This window comes from Narcine bancroftii, chromosome 4 (assembly GCF_036971445.1).
Source record: "Narcine bancroftii isolate sNarBan1 chromosome 4, sNarBan1.hap1, whole genome shotgun sequence".
In the NCBI taxonomy this organism is placed as follows: domain Eukaryota; kingdom Metazoa; phylum Chordata; class Chondrichthyes; order Torpediniformes; family Narcinidae; genus Narcine; species Narcine bancroftii.
The window spans coordinates 187,355,052-187,371,751 of NC_091472.1; the positions used below are offsets into that span (position 1 = coordinate 187,355,052).

The window sequence follows — 16,700 nt, forward strand, 5'->3', positions numbered from 1 at the left end:
TAGGAGGAATGCTCAACTGAAGGAGGTGGGAAGTAGCACAGGAGACACAGGCCAGATCAGAACAAAGAATGGCCCGCAAGAATCAAAGGGAATGGAAAACCAGTCTAGGAGGAAGATTAAGGCACGAGGAGGTGTTAAAGAGAACAGCAGAAATTGGCCAGACAGGGACCGAATGGTGATTAGAAATATCTGGGGATGAATTAATTTCAGATCTAAACAACAGGATAGTCTGGCCTGGAGGATTAACATGGGAATGCTACACCCCAGAAATCTGCAAAACAGGAGATGACTTGTGATAACCCTTATGCAAAAAGATCTAGCAGGGAAAACAACTTTTGTTCTGTGTGATAAGATTGACCTATATAAACTGTGCCAACTGGACAATAGGGGTCAGTCTCGGGGAGTAGCTCACTGGCAGGTGACCTATGAACTAACAGACTGACCCCGAGCTCTGTTAAGTTTTATTCTTGTGCTGTGCTGTGCTGTGTGGTGTAATAAACTGACTGTTGAACCGAATACCTTCTCCTATCACTTCATTCAACGAACGCGCTGGACTCAGTTCACACATAGACTAAATTAAGAGTAAATAAATTAAAGCCAGAGTCCAACAAATCCCACTCTTATATTGGCTTAGAGATTGGGATCAGTCATGAATAGTGTTTCGTCTCCCCATGTATTCCCTAGCACAATAATATTTCTTCATTTGACTCCAGTTTACGCGTCTTATTTGTAACCAGTGCAGTTGGCTGGAGGTTAGGTCCTGTCAGCGTGTTCAACCAAGTACGGGTCTGCCGACTGTTCATTCGTAGTGAGGGAAGGGAGTTGTCGGAAAGGTAGAGGCTGCAGGGGTCTACAGCCTGACAGTATGTACCTGAGTCGTCATTTTGGTCAATTCTGCCAAGTTGTGCAGGGGTTGTTTAATGTAATTGGTGACCCACAAGGTACTCAAGTGCAGCAACTTTGTCGTAGATCAACAGGCTGGTGCTTTCATTCTCCTTGTCACGTGTAAGCACTTTGCGTTGCTGTATTTTGTTTTATATACTGAAAATGAATTCCACCTGCTCTGGTACGAAATTAGACTTCGCGCACCCGAATCACGAGTTCAGTAACCTCGGTCCACTACTGTCAGGCTACGAAGACTCCATTGCCAACAGCCCCATACTTTATCCTGCTGTAGAGTACGGTAGGCGGCTGCTGGCGACTGTGGTCAAAGGACTCACACCATGCTGCGGACTGCTTGATGCTGGGCTGAAGGGGTACCCGGTATGGGAGCCGAGGGTGGGTAAGGACCTCCTGGTCGCGTCGGAGGTTTGCGGATGGTCTGTGCGGCTGCAGGGGTGAGCTGGAAGCGAATCCAGGACATTCAGTGATTGGGGGCTGGGAGTGGGGGTAGCTGAGGAACACGTTCTTCACACGGGCAGTGAGAATGCTGAATGACCAAAGGAACTGCTCACACTAACCATCCAAGACTCTCATATGTACAAAATACTATCTATTAATTTATTTGTATAGGTGAAATACAAATACTTGTCCGGCATAGCATTGTTTGTGTGTTATGTCTGGTTGTTTATCTGCATGTTTTGCACGAGGACCGGAGAACGATGATATAAACTTGACTTGATATTTTATTACAAGACAATAAAGGAATATCGAATGTTGAGGAAGAACTGTCCTGAGCTGGATGAGATTAGTGCAGTCTTGTGTATCAGACTTATTCTGAGAATGCTCTACTGGAACCGGACAGTTCCTAGCTTCACTGGAATGGTTTAGTTATTAACAAGATTTTAGTTATTAACAAGATTTCAAACCTCCACCTCTTAAAATAATAAACGACAAATATAAAAATACTTAAATATAACATTTAAGACGACACAACCTCTTTTTCTTTATAATATAGGGATGGGGAGGAGTGGTAGGAAAAAGGGGGAAAATGTCACTATTTAATCGATGAATGTATATATTATTATTGTAATAGTTCGCAGTGAAATATTAAATTAATAAACAAGATCGACCAGCTGGAGTTATATGAGGAACTTTAATGCGAATACAGGAGGAAACGAATATCTACTTAAAGCGAATGGTCATCATGTCTAAACTTGTAGAAACCTTTTCTTTTAAGAGCGTAGAGATACTTTGCTGCTCTCTATCTTAACCATTAGCTTTTATTTAAAGGTAAAGGTTCCATTAATATCACGTAATGCTACATTTAGAAGGATTTTAAAAAAAAACTTTGTGAGACGCCACTTTGTCCAACGCCCCTCACAGAAATGAGATGCCAGTTGATTTCAGAACATGTTCAAATCACCCCTTGACAAATTGTTTAAAATATGCACCATTCCACGGTTTTCCACTTGCCAATGCTTTAAATGGCACAGTACCAATTGGAATATGGTTCATTCGCACCGGGAGAGATCAGACCCGTGTTGCGGAGATCGCTTGTGCATTCCCGCTCTGTACCCTTTGAAATTGCCCTTGGTCATTCTCTAGATTTGTTGGTGATTCACAACGTCTTAAATTAAGACGAAGGAGATTTTTCCTCAAAGCGTCTTTGAATGACGAATTGGAAAAGTAATAAATAACTGGATCGACCACACTGTTTAGGTAGGTTAAGAACAAAGTGTTATAAAAGATATTAACCGCTGTGACATACGACTTGCAGCCTGTTGTACTTAACTTTGTGACTAACACAGCGACAACGGCAACGTTGGTGGGCAAGAAGCAAACGACGAAGACCCCTGTCACGGCGATCACAAGCTTCACTGCTCGCCTGTATTTCCTCCGGATTTCAGCTTCCATCTGTCTTAACTTCCAGATGATGCAGGACGTGGAGAAGAGGAGAACCGAAACTGGTAAAACAAACTTAAAGAATATAAAAACAATGTCCGTCCAAATTGCAGTGGGACTGAGAGGATTAAGTATGTTGAATGGCTCACAGCTTGTAACGTTGTTGTGTTTAAAATCGTGTGGTTCAGTCAGCAAGTGCAAACAAACGGCCAACGCCACGATCCACAAGGCGCTTGCAATCTTCCATGCACATTTTGGATTTATCCTGCTTACCTTGTGCAGCGGATGGACCACTTTAAAGTAGCGATCAATAGCAATAACCATAAGGAAGTTTACACTGCCAATCCGGTTTAACGAAATCATAAATATGTTCAGACGACATGAAACATCACCGAAAATCCAATCTTTCCGCCGGAGAAAATAAACGGCTCGAAAGGGGAGACAGCAGATTAACAAGGTGTCCGCAATCATGAGATTCAGTGAGTAAACGATGTTTGGTCTCCGGAATTTTACATTAAAGCAGAAAATCCACAAACCAATTGCATTTCCAGCAAATCCCAAGAAGAATGTGATGAGAATTACTGGTGGGTTGTAGGACAAGTTAGGCTCCTCACCGGGAACACATGACCCGGTCGAGTTCTCCATTATTGGTAATTCCACCGCAAATTAGTCACAGTTCTTCAGAGAGCAATACGTTTTTTTGCAAGAAGAACAGTCTACATGAACCTACACAAAACCCCGGAGTTGAAGGGTGGAGTAAAATAGTCAGACCACCAATAACACTGGACGATTTTTTCCCCCCAAAACGTTTGCTTCCTGAAAAGAAACTGGGGATTGTGAGAGACAACTGAACACAGAGATAATTTCAGATTTGCTGCATCATGTAGGAAGTTGGAGAAACATTAAATTGACTTTTATTGAATTTAGCATGTTTAATCGCATAATGATGTGGACACGTCATGACCTAAAAATATTTTGACATTTATTGCTTTGGTCACCAAGCTTTCTTAATAAGCTATGGGGCACTCAAGACTTCCTTGGGCACAAAGGACTTACTACAACCGTGGGGGACAAACCTGTCCCCCTGCCCATCCGATGCGGCACACATGCCTTAACCCCAACCCCTGGTCACTCCTCCGCGCTTCACCACGCCAGCCACTGGCCCCCGCCCCTAGCCCCCGCACACCCTCACCGACCAGTGACCAGGAAGGAGCCAGTCCTGCGACGGCTCTCAATCTGTAAATACTGTATATATTTTTTAGGACTCTTTACTGCAATTACACCCCCCCCCCCCATCCCCACGGGACAATTTTAAAGAAGGGTTGTGACTGTGGTGGTACACCACTGGCCTACTGCAGGGGGCAACCTCTATACCTGCAGAAGAGCACTGGGACAAAACAAGACTTGGCCGGCTGTCAATCAGCCGACCTGAATGGTCCAAACCCCACCGGCCCTTCGAAGTCACTCTCAGAGTGAACAACTGGTTCTGTGGAAGTTTAGTGGAATGAAACCTGTTGTACAGTCTTTTGGTTTTGTGTGTTTGCTTCTGACCAACAGTGCACCACAGAGCCCTTCATTAAATTAAAGCCATCTACAATAGCTGTTTCCATCACTCCTATATTAAAGAGACCAGCGTGGCCCCGAGGTGGATTTCACACGTCCACGAAGGTTAAAAGTATAAAGAGATTTGAAAATGTTCATCTGCCAACTGTTATCCATCCCTCGCTGCTGAGGGATATCAGTGGCTCAGATCTCACTGTCAAATGGCAAAGCTCATAAATCTCTGCCCCTTATACATTTTTACCAAATCCCATCTTCCATTTCCCTCATAAGTCAAAGGAGCCCTCCACCTACCTGAACGTGTACCAATCTTTAGCAACTCCTGTCGAATCGTCTAATTGCCACGGGTCACCACGGGTTACTCCCCAAAAACCATGGGTTACTTCCCAATGCAAACAAAGCGCCAATCTCTTCCTGTCTGTCCACAGTTGTGAAAGTTCACGCGGACTCTCGGGTGCAGTGGCCGGCCTCTTTAGATCTCTTTGACCATGTCTTTACCGAGGGGCATACTCGGAAGCTGGCCGCTGCACAGAAAGGTGGGATTGGAGAAGCGACAGCAGCGGGAGAGAGGAAAAAGAACCCTTTTCTTCCATAATCTCTGCCCTTCCTGAGGCAGCAATTATGAGATTCGGGATTTTGTGTAAAAATAGGAGGCCTGAAAAGCAATCGCGTTTCCAGCAAATCCTTGAACGAATGTGGCCATATTAATAGAGGGGGGGGGGGGGGGGACGGGGACTAAAGGGCAAGTTCTGCATTTGGAACACAACGCAGAGCCGACTTCCCCATTGAGGGAAACGCCTAAGAAAATTCAGACCAAGAAAAATTAATTAATGATTTCTGATGACACCATTTATCCAATCATTTTGGGGACTTGCTTTGTGGAAGTTCAATCCACACTGTAACCCTCCTCATTGTGAACGCATTAGCACGCACGTATTCACACAGTCGGATCTTGTATCTGAACGCTTCTGCACGTTCTGGTCACCCGGTGTGTGTCCAGTATTCAGACACAGACGTGCACGGGTGTATGTGCCTAAGTGTGAAGATGATTTTCTGGACAAAGGACACTTGAAGTGTTAAGATTAAATTTTAGAAAAATAATACTTAGTTCGCGGCAATCTGTTGGAATCTAGGGGTTAAAACATTATGAAATAAATGATTAATCAATAAGTTTATTTGTACTGCATGAGTCAGGGAAAGAGGAATGTGGCTAAGTGGCTGTCACAGCATGGAGCAAAGTTGGCTGAACAAAATTGGCTGCTCCCAAGATACAGGGAGAGGATATGCATAAAACGATTTAGGAGGAATGCTCAACTGAAGGAGGTGGGAAGTAGCACAGGAGACACAGGCCAGATCAGAACAAAGAATGGCCCGCAAGAATCAAAGGGAATGGAAAACCAGTCTAGGAGGAAGATTAAGGCACGAGGAGGTGTTAAAGAGAACAGCAGAAATTGGCCAGACAGGGACCGAATGGTGATTAGAAATATCTGGGGATGAATTAATTTCAGATCTAAACAACAGGATAGTCTGGCCTGGAGGATTAACATGGGAATGCTACACCCCAGAAATCTGCAAAACAGGAGATGACTTGTGATAACCCTTATGCAAAAAGATCTAGCAGGGAAAACAACTTTTGTTCTGTGTGATAAGATTGACCTATATAAACTGTGCCAACTGGACAATAGGGGTCAGTCTCGGGGAGTAGCTCACTGGCAGGTGACCTATGAACTAACAGACTGACCCAGAGCTCTGTTAAGTTTTATTCTTGTGCTGTGCTGTGCTGTGTGGTGTAATAAACTGACTGTTGAACCGAATACCTTCTCCTATCACTTCATTCAACGAACGCGCTGGACTCAGTTCACACATAGACTAAATTAAGAGTAAATAAATTAAAGCCAGAGTCCAACAATTTGGTGACCCCGACGTGATGAAGATGGAGAAGTGACGGAAGAAAAGATACGAAACACCGGTCGATTGTGGTGTGATGATAACAACAAGTGACCATTCAACAGAGTGAGGTAAGCAGACGCCTGTTCAAACGAAGTTCTGCTATTGGCAAAGATAAAATTGTGTGTTGTCACTACTCTGCAAAAGACCTAGTTAAAGACAAGAATAAAACAAAAGGAGGTTGGAATCCCTCTACGGAGGTTGAGGTCCCTCGAGGAAAAGGAGGTTGGAATCCCTCTACGGAGGTTGAGGTCCGGTTGGAATCCCTCTAAGGAGGTTGAGGTCCCTCTAGTAGAACGGGGTTGGAGCCCCTTGTAGCAATCTCGAGAGGTAGATTTAGACACTTGGCCAAGTAGTATAAGGTGTATGGGGTGATAGTTATTTGTTTCTATAGTGTGTAATAAGTATTTGTTTTAAGAATCGTGTACCATAGTAGTGTATAATAAGTATCCGTATAAGGTGTATTGTGTTATAGTTATTTGTTTCTATAGTGTGTAATAAGTATTTGTTTAAGAATCGTGTACCATAATAGTAATAAGTTTCTGTATAAGGTGTTCGGCATTTAACTGTTTTTTCATGCACGCTGGTATTGTTGCTGTGTATATCACTGTATTACTCTCGATGTTTTAAGTACTTCTGAAAAAGGGGTAGCAGAGGTTACAGATTGTACTGTTTTACAGGGTAGAAAGGGCATAGAGGCAAGGTATTTAGAATACGGATCAGGGAAACACAGTGGGGATAGGCAGTCACACAGTGAGGCATCAGTGTACACAGACTAACCGCAAAACAAACAATGTACATTTCACACAAAGGGGGAAACTAACAAGCTAACCGCAAAACAAACAATAGACACTTCACACAACCACGAGACACATAATCCCCCAGCTGGCTCTCTCTCTTTGATCATCCCTGAAGGGGAACACCTGTTTTCAGGGAGCTGCTGGTCATCTGGTGGTTATATAACGTGGAAAGGGGCGAAGTAGAGTGCAGGGTGTCAAAATCCTACCAGGAGAGAGAGCCAGGGAGTACGAGGTCTAAAGGGATAAAAAATCGGAACAGAGATGGAAGGAGTAATAAGGGAGGTAGGGCAAGAGTTCGGGGAAGACAGAGGAGTTCCCCCATCTGTAGACAGACAGTGGGAAAATACAAGGAATCAATTACTGGGAGGATTACCGAAGGGAGAGGAGGTACAGGCTATGGAACGGTACGAACAGATTTGGAAAGAGCTGCAGAGTCAGGGGAAGGTACCACGAGGGTTTGAAAAAATCCGGCTGTTACTGTACTTAGGAGAAGCAGAGAGGGAAGCAGCCAAGGAGGTACAGGAACATGAGGCAAAGACACAAGGGTCTTTATGGAATAAAAGAAGGCTCAAACAACAGAAAGGAGTGAAGGAACAGAGAAGGGCAGATTTACACAATATGACATTGGCTTGCATGGCTGTGGAACTGAACCTTCTACATGATATTAAAAAAGGATCCCATATCACTAAGGAGAATACGGGGGAGGTTAAGCCGTCAGCCCCGCTATATCCAAAGTTACCAGAGATATGGCCACCACCTTATCCTATTTCCCAAATGCCCGTGATGCAGATAAATGAGGGAATAGTGGAGGTCACTGAATTAGCAGGTCACGAACTCCAGGAGGCGAAGGAGAGACTTAAAAGAGTTATGCAGGAAAGGGTGGAGGACATGAAGGAGTTAACAAAGGAAATACAGAATGATGTATGTAAAGTAAGGGAGACTAGTATGCGATGGGAAAAAACAAATGAGAGAGAGCAAGTACACGAAGGACAGAATGAGATAGCTGCAGTAAGGGAACATAGTAGGTGCTTAGGAAACACAGCGGGGAGAGAGCTGGGACAAGAAGAGGAGAATAGGAAGGGATATGACCCAGCGAGTGTCAGATGGGAGCGGGAGAGAGAGCACAGTGAGGAGGCTGATATTGCTAGTGTGAGTGCTGGGAGTGAAGAGGAGGAACAGCCAGTCACGATCAAGGGAAGCATGATCACACACAGAAGACAGGGTCAGGAGAACCCTCGCTCCCCTTTGGGATATGCGTTGCGGGAAAGGGGGGAAGTACGGCTTCCAGAAAGATATAGACAGGTGCCGCTAATTTATGAGGGTCCGCAAATTGGGGAAAGGTATCAACCCTTCTCATTCACTGACATGAATTGTATTTTGGACAAAATGCCACCTCCGACTGAGGGAGGTGGAGCGTGGATGGGAAAGTTCTGCCAATTTACGATGGAACATAAGATAGCCATAGGGGATTGGAGAGCATTGTTGAGGAAACAGCTTGGGCTGTGGGAGATTCAGCAGGTAGAAATGATCGCAGGAATCACTAGGTGCCTCGATGCTGAGCCATTTGCCAACCATGCTACGGCAATAGGAGGGGCAATGCGGGATAAGTTTCCCGTTCCCCCCGGTGTCATGCAGTCCCTGACCTTTTCCATAAAGGAGGATGAGGAGATCTCTACTTTTTTGAGTCAGTGTAAGGAGTATTGGACCAATAAAGCAGGAGTACACCCGGCCGCAGATCCCTTGCAGACTACTCTCTTTAGGGCTGCAGTAACAAGCGGACTGCCAGCTGTTGTGAGGGAGACGTTAGATAATAACCCTGATATTCCTGGCTGCTCGAATGAGCAATGGGAAAAACATTTGACCCATCACCTGAAACGTTACAGGGCTAAGCAAAAGGAGGACAAACAAACTACGGAGTTGGCACAAGTGCAACTCCTTAAGCTTCAATTAGCAGAGGCTAGGCAAAAGGCGAATGAGGAAAAAAAGATTTCCTCAAAGGGTGCGAACCAGATGATTAAGCAGCCACCGCAGCCACCACAAGGGAATGATACAAATTGGCACCCGGCCCCATATTGGGCACCGGGTCCCACCGATGGGGGCAGAATGGGAGGTCCAATGGGGGGATTCCGAGTAAGAGGGAGAGTTCGGAGTGCTCCACGAAGGCAGCCAGCCGTATGTTTTGGATGCGGTCAGCCAGGACACTTGAAGAGAGACTGTCCCCTAGTTTGGGAGCCTCGGGACCCGGGGGCAAGGGGCTATGGACCACCACAACAGCAGCCTTGGGTCCAGCCCCAGAGATCGTCAGTGCCACCCCCGGTACATCAGGCACCCTATGCGGCTCTAGCTCCGAGGAGACAATTCCCTTTGCGGACAGAGGAGGAGCAATATTGCCCACAGTGACGGAGCCCGAGTACCCACGAGCAGGCTAGGTTGGCAGACCCTTTCCTGCAGATGAAAGTCATGGACATGAAAGTATCCTTTTTAGTGGATACAGGGGCCAGGTTTTCAACACTCACTGGCACTGAGTTTCAAGATAAAACATCATCCTCTAGCGTCCAGCTGATAGGGTTCTCGGGTACACCAGAAAATCTGCCGTTTTCTACACCACTAGTCACTTCTGTGGCAGGACAGACTTTTACACATCAGTACATTTTGTCAGCCAGGTGCCCTACCAATCTTTTGGGCAGAGACTTGTTGTTCAAGTGCGGAGCATCCATCCTTTGTGGACCCGACGGAATAGAGGTCACCTTTCCAAATGGATTTTCTATGAACTGTTCAGTAACTACACTTCATTCCGGTTCTCAAATGTTGTTGGCAGCAGCTGGAGGATCCGTGTCTGAGGGACAATGGGCTGACATTTACTGGGGGCTGCTGGAAACAGAGGACCCACAGAAGGTAGGGCTGCTAAAGTTGTATAATCAATGGAAGCCGTGGATTCAGACGTTACACCCGTATACCCCTCCCTCGGACCCTCCCCATATGACCCTCTTTTACGATAGGGATGGGGATGAAATGTATCAGCATGCCTTTTATGAAGAGGTAGAGGGCAGGCAATGGGAAATTAATTCGGACTACATAGTGATAGGAAAGGAGGGGGTGGCCGCTACAGTGGCACTGACATCTGAACAGCTGGAATGGTATGAGATGGCAGGGGAGGCCATTCCTCATGTCACCCTTGCAATTGGCACTACGCACCAGGCAAAAGATTTGGGACCGATGTGTCGGAACTTGAGGTCCCTGGGTGACTGGTCTGACACTCAAATACCGACAGTGCAGTTCTCCTCATCTGCTCAGGCATACAGAATTTGGTCCATTACATATGATCAAGTCCTCCTTGAGCATAGACAGATTGAACGATTTCATGGTAGGGAGAAGATGGATCACCCCGACTCAGCCCCTATGCTAGACTCTCTCCCTGAGGACCTGTGGTCAGTGGGTTCAGCAGATGTGGGCTTTTGTCAGCAGGTTGATCCCATAACCTTCGAACTGTCAGATTACACCCCAATTTGGCAGAGGCAGTATCCCCACAAACCTGACGCTGAGGAAGGTTTGGCAAGTACCATTGATGGCCTTATACATGCAGGGGTGTTGGAACATTCGGGTTCCAGTTGGAATACACCCATCTTACCTGTTCCTAAACAAGACACGGGCAAATATCGGATGGCCCATGACTTAAGGCGCATCAATGGTATTGTGCGAACACCCACAGTTTCAGTACCTAACCCATATACTGCCATGACTGCTTTAACCCCTAACCACAAGTGGTTCTCTTGCATTGATTTAGCGAATGCTTGCTTTTGCTTGCCGCTGGCAGAACCATTAAGAGATGTGTTTTCATTCACGTATAGAGGAAGAAAGTTGCGGTATACTAGGCTTCCGCAGGGCTTTATCTTATCTCCAGGAATTTTTAATCAGGTATTGAAAGAACAGCTGGGGGGGCTAGCACTGCCAGGTGGGGTTGTTCTGATCCAGTATGTAGATGACATCCTATTAGCTGCACCTGATCCCACTTCCTCTTTGGAGGCCACCTGCCTCCTGCTGGCGCAGCTGTTCAAGGCAGGCTTTAAAGTCTCTCGCTCAAAGCTGCAATGCTGCAGACAGGTGGTCACTTTTTTAGGCAGAATGGTCTCAGCGAAAGGCACAGGGATTTCCCCGGCACATCAAACACTAATACTACATCATCCACGACCAAAGACAGTTAAGGAAATGCTTTCCTTTTTGGGTTTGTCAGGGTATAGTAGGCAGTTTATCCCATCGTATGGTGAGTTAACACATCCACTGCGAACCTTGGTGAATGAGCAGGGGATGAGAAATCTGGGAGCTACTCTTGAGTGGACTGCACAGGCTGAGAGGAATTTTATTCTATTAAAGCAAGCTCTTACAACAGCTATAGATTTGGCTATTCCAAATTATAAACTACCTTTCTTTTTGGATGTTTCTGAAAAAGCACACACAATTGATGGTGTTCTTTTTCAGAAAAAAGGGGGTGGAAGATGTGTGCTCATGTATGTGAGTATCACACTAGACCCAACGGAAGACAGACACCCACCATGTACAAGACATGCAGCAGGAGTAGCAAAGATTCTACAAAAGGTGGCACACATAGTAATGGGACATGGCCTGACAGTATTAACAACACATAGTATTGTAGCATTTGTGAGCTCCACAGCATTTACAATGACTTCGTTAAGGCAGATGAGACTAGAAAAGATCCTGAATGCTCCAAATGTTACGTTTACCCATGAAGGCATTAACATGGCAGAAAATATGGGAGAGGGAGAACCACACTGTTGTGAGAAGAGGGTAGTAAAGGATATTAAAATAAGACCTGACTTACAGGCTACACCCTTAAGAGAACCAGATGATACCTTGTTTACCGATGGGTGTTGTTACAGACACCCCACGGATGGATTGAAAGCTGCATATGCGGTGGTACGAAAAACTACAGGAGGATTTGAAGAAATCATTACAGGGACAGTGAGAGGAAAGGAGTCAGCACAACTCGCAGAACTACAGGGAATGATAGCAGCATTAGAATGGGCAGAAGGGAAGGAGGTCAATATATATACAGACTCGGCATATGTGGTAGGGACCATACAGGTTGAACTTAGTCAATGGATCAGAAGTGGGTTTTTAACAGCAGCAATGACCCCAATTAAACACGAGAAGGACGTTAGGAAACTAGCTGAGGCCCTCCTGAAACCAAGGGCATTAGCCGTTCTTAAGTGTAAAGGACATGATAGAACAGATTCAATGGTGGCTCGGGGAAATCAGGAAGCAGACCTGGCTGCTAAAAGGGCAGCAGGATACGGCCCTCAGTTTATTATGATACTGGCAGAAAAAACAGCACATGACTTATTACCACCGTGTAGGGTAGAAGTAATAATACAGGAACAAGCAAAGGTATCACCTCAGGAAAGGATGGTATGGGAAGAAAGGGGGGCACACAAGGATCAAGGACTATGGAGATCAATAGACGGAAGGCCAGTTTTACCATCTGGACTCATTAAACCCCTCCTCGAGGAGGCGCATGGGCTAACACACTGTGGGAAGAAGCAGATGATGAGATATTTGATACATTGGTGGCACCCCTTCCTGCCGGCGATGGTGGAGAACCATATTAGAGAGTGTGAGGTATGTATAACTTTTAATGTCAAGGCAACTGTAAAGCCACATGAAGGACAGTTCCCGTTACCAAAGTTACCAGGGCAGGAAATCGTACTGGATTATACGGACATGATTGAGAGGGTAAGTGGCTATCGATACCTCTTAGTAGCAGTAGATGTGTTCACAGGGTGGCCAGAGGCAATCCCTGCCAAAAGAGAAGATGCAAGAACGGTTTGTAAATTCCTGATCAACCAGTATATTCCGAGACACGGATTTCCTAGAAAAATTAGGTCCGATAATGGAAGTCACTTTAAGAATAGCGATCTACAGGAGGTAGAAGCAATGTTGGGATTGAAGCATGCCTTTGGAACGGTGTACCATCCACAATCGCAAGGAAAAGGGGAGAGGATGAACCAAACAATAAAAGGTAAGATCGGGAAAGTACAGGCACGGACCAAACTAAATTGGGTGGATGCGTTGCCTCTGGCATTAATGTCAATTAGGAGTTCGGTAAGTTCTGTGACAGGATTCACTCCATATGAACTACGAACGGGGCACCAGTTCCCGGGACCGGGAGCCGGAATTCAGACTACGAAGAATGAGGTAAGTTCAATGGGATGCAAGCTGTATTATGATAAACTAACGGCTCTGGTGTCAGATTTTTCACAACAGGTCACAAGTCCCAACAGAGAAGGGGAAACACCGATACCTTCAGTCGCGGAGTGGATTCTGCTAAAGGTCATCAAGAGAAAGTGGTCGGAGCCCAGGTGGACAGGACCCTACCGAGTGGTGGAGAGGACGTCCCACGCGGTTCGACTACAGGGAAAAGGCGCGACGTGGTATCATTGGAGTCAGTGTGCAGCCACGGACCCACCAGCACGGACACTGGAACAGATTCGTACGGCGGCGACTGAGAACCTGTGAGCAACTACGGACTAAGAACTTTCTGAACGGGTCCCTTTAAAGAACATATTGGACTCCGGGGACTGTTGACGGTAGAATCTACTGGTTGCCATCAAGACAATGAAGGGAGCCGGGATGAGTACTATGTGGGGACTATGGGCACTGGTAGTCCAAGCCCTTGAAGGGGCTGGGGAAGAAAACCACTGTATGAAGTGTGTGCACTCGGCTTGGGGTTCACATAACGAAAGAGAACAGTACTTTGCTGATTGGACTAACTTTCCTGAACACTGTGTGGGAACTCAGACGGGACGTAAGTGTGTGCATAATGGACAAGTGTATGATGTTAAATTTAATAGGGGATCGTTACAGGTTACGCCAAATCAAGACCGCTGTCCCCAAGGAGTAACATGGTTTTGTGCCCCTGAGGGAGACCAAGATAAGGAGAAAGGGGGCTCAATTCCCATTCAGAGGATACAGTGGGAACCCATGTGGCAAACGGGGAAACAACCATACGTATGGGACAGAGATAAGGGGGATATCTATGCCAACGCTAAACGCCAGGCAGCCACCCAGAGAGCAGGGGACAATAGATGGGTAGACCTTTGCCAAACTACGGCAGAACTCTTGGGGGTAAAAAACTGTTGGGTATGTGGGGGACCCACAAGAGATGGGTCATGGCCATGGAGCGGGGAGCCACTGGAAGTGTGGGAGTTGATGAGTTTTCACGGATTGGCGGAGGAAACGCGCCCCCGCCAGATATGGCATTTAGCTAATCACCCATTAGGAGAGGAATGTATCAGGAAGGAGCAAGGCCATCATTATAAAGGAGATTCGAGGTGCACAAGGGTTAAAATCTTGGGAAAGTTCCCTCGATGGCATCCTCAGCGTCCCCGGTGGTTCCTGTCCCCACAGAAGGTAGCGAATTGCAAATCTATCACCGCTCCCTCCCGTGGGAAAGTGGTATGGAATTGCACGGGCGTGAATCCATATGAAGGGGTTCCCTCACTCAGACAATTTTGGGCGCATCTCTATCCACATGGATTTGCCCCAGAGGGATTATATTGGATTTGTGGGAATATGGCATACACTTTTTTGGAGCCAGACTGGAGGGGAACGTGCTGTATAGGTATCATTCAACCACAATTTGTGTTGTTACCACAGAACGACTCACATCAGTTAGCCACACAGGTATATCAGGGGCTACACCAGAAAAGGGAGTTAAAGATCGGTGAGTGGGGAGAGGACTGGCCTCCAGAGCGTATTATTTCTTATTATGGACCTGCCACTTGGGCCCAGGATGGGTCCTGGGGATATCGAACCCCAATTTACATGTTAAACCGTCTGATTCGCTTACAAGCTATTTTGGAAATTATCTTCAGGTATTCGCAAATTAGCTCACGTCCTGGTTCAGACCTGGCGACCCTTGGGCAGCGCATGGCTGGGAAATTTGTTCTCTGGAGACTGGGGATGGATACATACTATAGTGCTAGTTGCTGGATTTGTGGTTTTGGCGTTGATTCTGATCCCATGCATCCTTCCCTGCCTCCAGTGCCTCATTCAACGAGCGCTGTCACATAGAGACATCCCCAGACCCCAAGGCATGTATTTGTCCCTACTGCCCTCTCAAGAGTGTAATGATTACAAGGGATCAGAAATGCCAACCCTGGCATGTAACCCGGATTTCTCTATCTAATAAGTTAACTGGTGGTTGGTCTCATTTTCATGAGACCAAAAGGGGGACTGTTGGAATCTAGGGGTTAAAACATTATGAAATAAATGATTAATCAATAAGTTTATTTGTACTGCATGAGTCAGGGAAAGAGGAATGTGGCTAAGTGGCTGTCACAGCATGGAGCAAAGTTGGCTGAACAAAATTGGCTGCTCCCAAGATACAGGGAGAGGATATGCATAAAACGATTTAGGAGGAATGCTCAACTGAAGGAGGTGGGAAGTAGCACAGGAGACACAGGCCAGATCAGAACAAAGAATGGCCCGCAAGAATCAAAGGGAATGGAAAACCAGTCTAGGAGGAAGATTAAGGCACGAGGAGGTGTTAAAGAGAACAGCAGAAATTGGCCAGACAGGGACCGAATGGTGATTAGAAATATCTGGGGATGAATTAATTTCAGATCTAAACAACAGGATAGTCTGGCCTGGAGGATTAACATGGGAATGCTACACCCCAGAAATCTGCAAAACAGGAGATGACTTGTGATAACCCTTATGCAAAAAGATCTAGCAGGGAAAACAACTTTTGTTCTGTGTGATAAGATTGACCTATATAAACTGTGCCAACTGGACAATAGGGGTCAGTCTCGGGGAGTAGCTCACTGGCAGGTGACCTATGAACTAACAGACTGACCCCGAGCTCTGTTAAGTTTTATTCTTGTGCTGTGCTGTGCTGTGTGGTGTAATAAACTGACTGTTGAACCGAATACCTTCTCCTATCACTTCATTCAACGAACGCGCTGGACTCAGTTCACACATAGACTAAATTAAGAGTAAATAAATTAAAGCCAGAGTCCAACAAATCCCACTCTTATATTGGCTTAGAGATTGGGATCAGTCATGAATAGTGTTTCGTCTCCCCATGTATTCCCTAGCACAATAATATTTCTTCATTTGACTCCAGTTTACGCGTCTTATTTGTAACCAGTGCAGTTGGCTGGAGGTTAGGTCCTGTCAGCGTGTTCAACCAAGTACGGGTCTGCCGACTGTTCATTCGTAGTGAGGGAAGGGAGTTGTCGGAAAGGTAGAGGCTGCAGGGGTCTACAGCCTGACAGTATGTACCTGAGTCGTCATTTTGGTCAATTCTGCCAAGTTGTGCAGGGGTTGTTTAATGTAATTGGTGACCCACAAGGTACTCAAGTGCAGCAACTTTGTCGTAGATCAACAGGCTGGTGCTTTCATTCTCCTTGTCACGTGTAAGCACTTTGCGTTGCTGTATTTTGTTTTATATACTGAAAATGAATTCCACCTGCTCTGGTACGAAATTAGACTTCGCGCACCCGAATCACGAGTTCAGTAACCTCGGTCCACTACTGTCAGGCTACGAAGACTCCATTGCCAACAGCCCCATACTTTATCCTGCTGTAGAGT

At 46.0% G+C, this 16,700-nt stretch overlaps 2 protein-coding genes across 2 annotated transcripts; one reads left to right on the forward strand and one right to left on the reverse strand.

Annotated features, from left to right (window-relative positions):
* Positions 1–2,155: 2,155 nt before the first annotated feature.
* LOC138760014 (hydroxycarboxylic acid receptor 2-like) lies at positions 2,156–3,437 on the reverse strand. The gene has a single exon (XM_069930449.1). It carries the CDS (start codon positions 3,427–3,429, stop codon positions 2,413–2,415), a length of 1,017 nt encoding a protein of 338 aa, XP_069786550.1. The 5' UTR covers positions 3,430–3,437; the 3' UTR covers positions 2,156–2,412.
* A 2,045-nt stretch (positions 3,438–5,482) lies between these two features.
* LOC138761321 (endogenous retrovirus group 3 member 1 Env polyprotein-like) lies at positions 5,483–16,066 on the forward strand. The gene is made up of 2 exons (XM_069933230.1): positions 5,483–6,362; positions 13,357–16,066. Exon 2 carries the CDS (start codon positions 13,722–13,724, stop codon positions 15,177–15,179), a length of 1,458 nt encoding a protein of 485 aa, XP_069789331.1. The 5' UTR covers positions 5,483–6,362; positions 13,357–13,721; the 3' UTR covers positions 15,180–16,066.
* Positions 16,067–16,700: the final 634 nt, after the last annotated feature.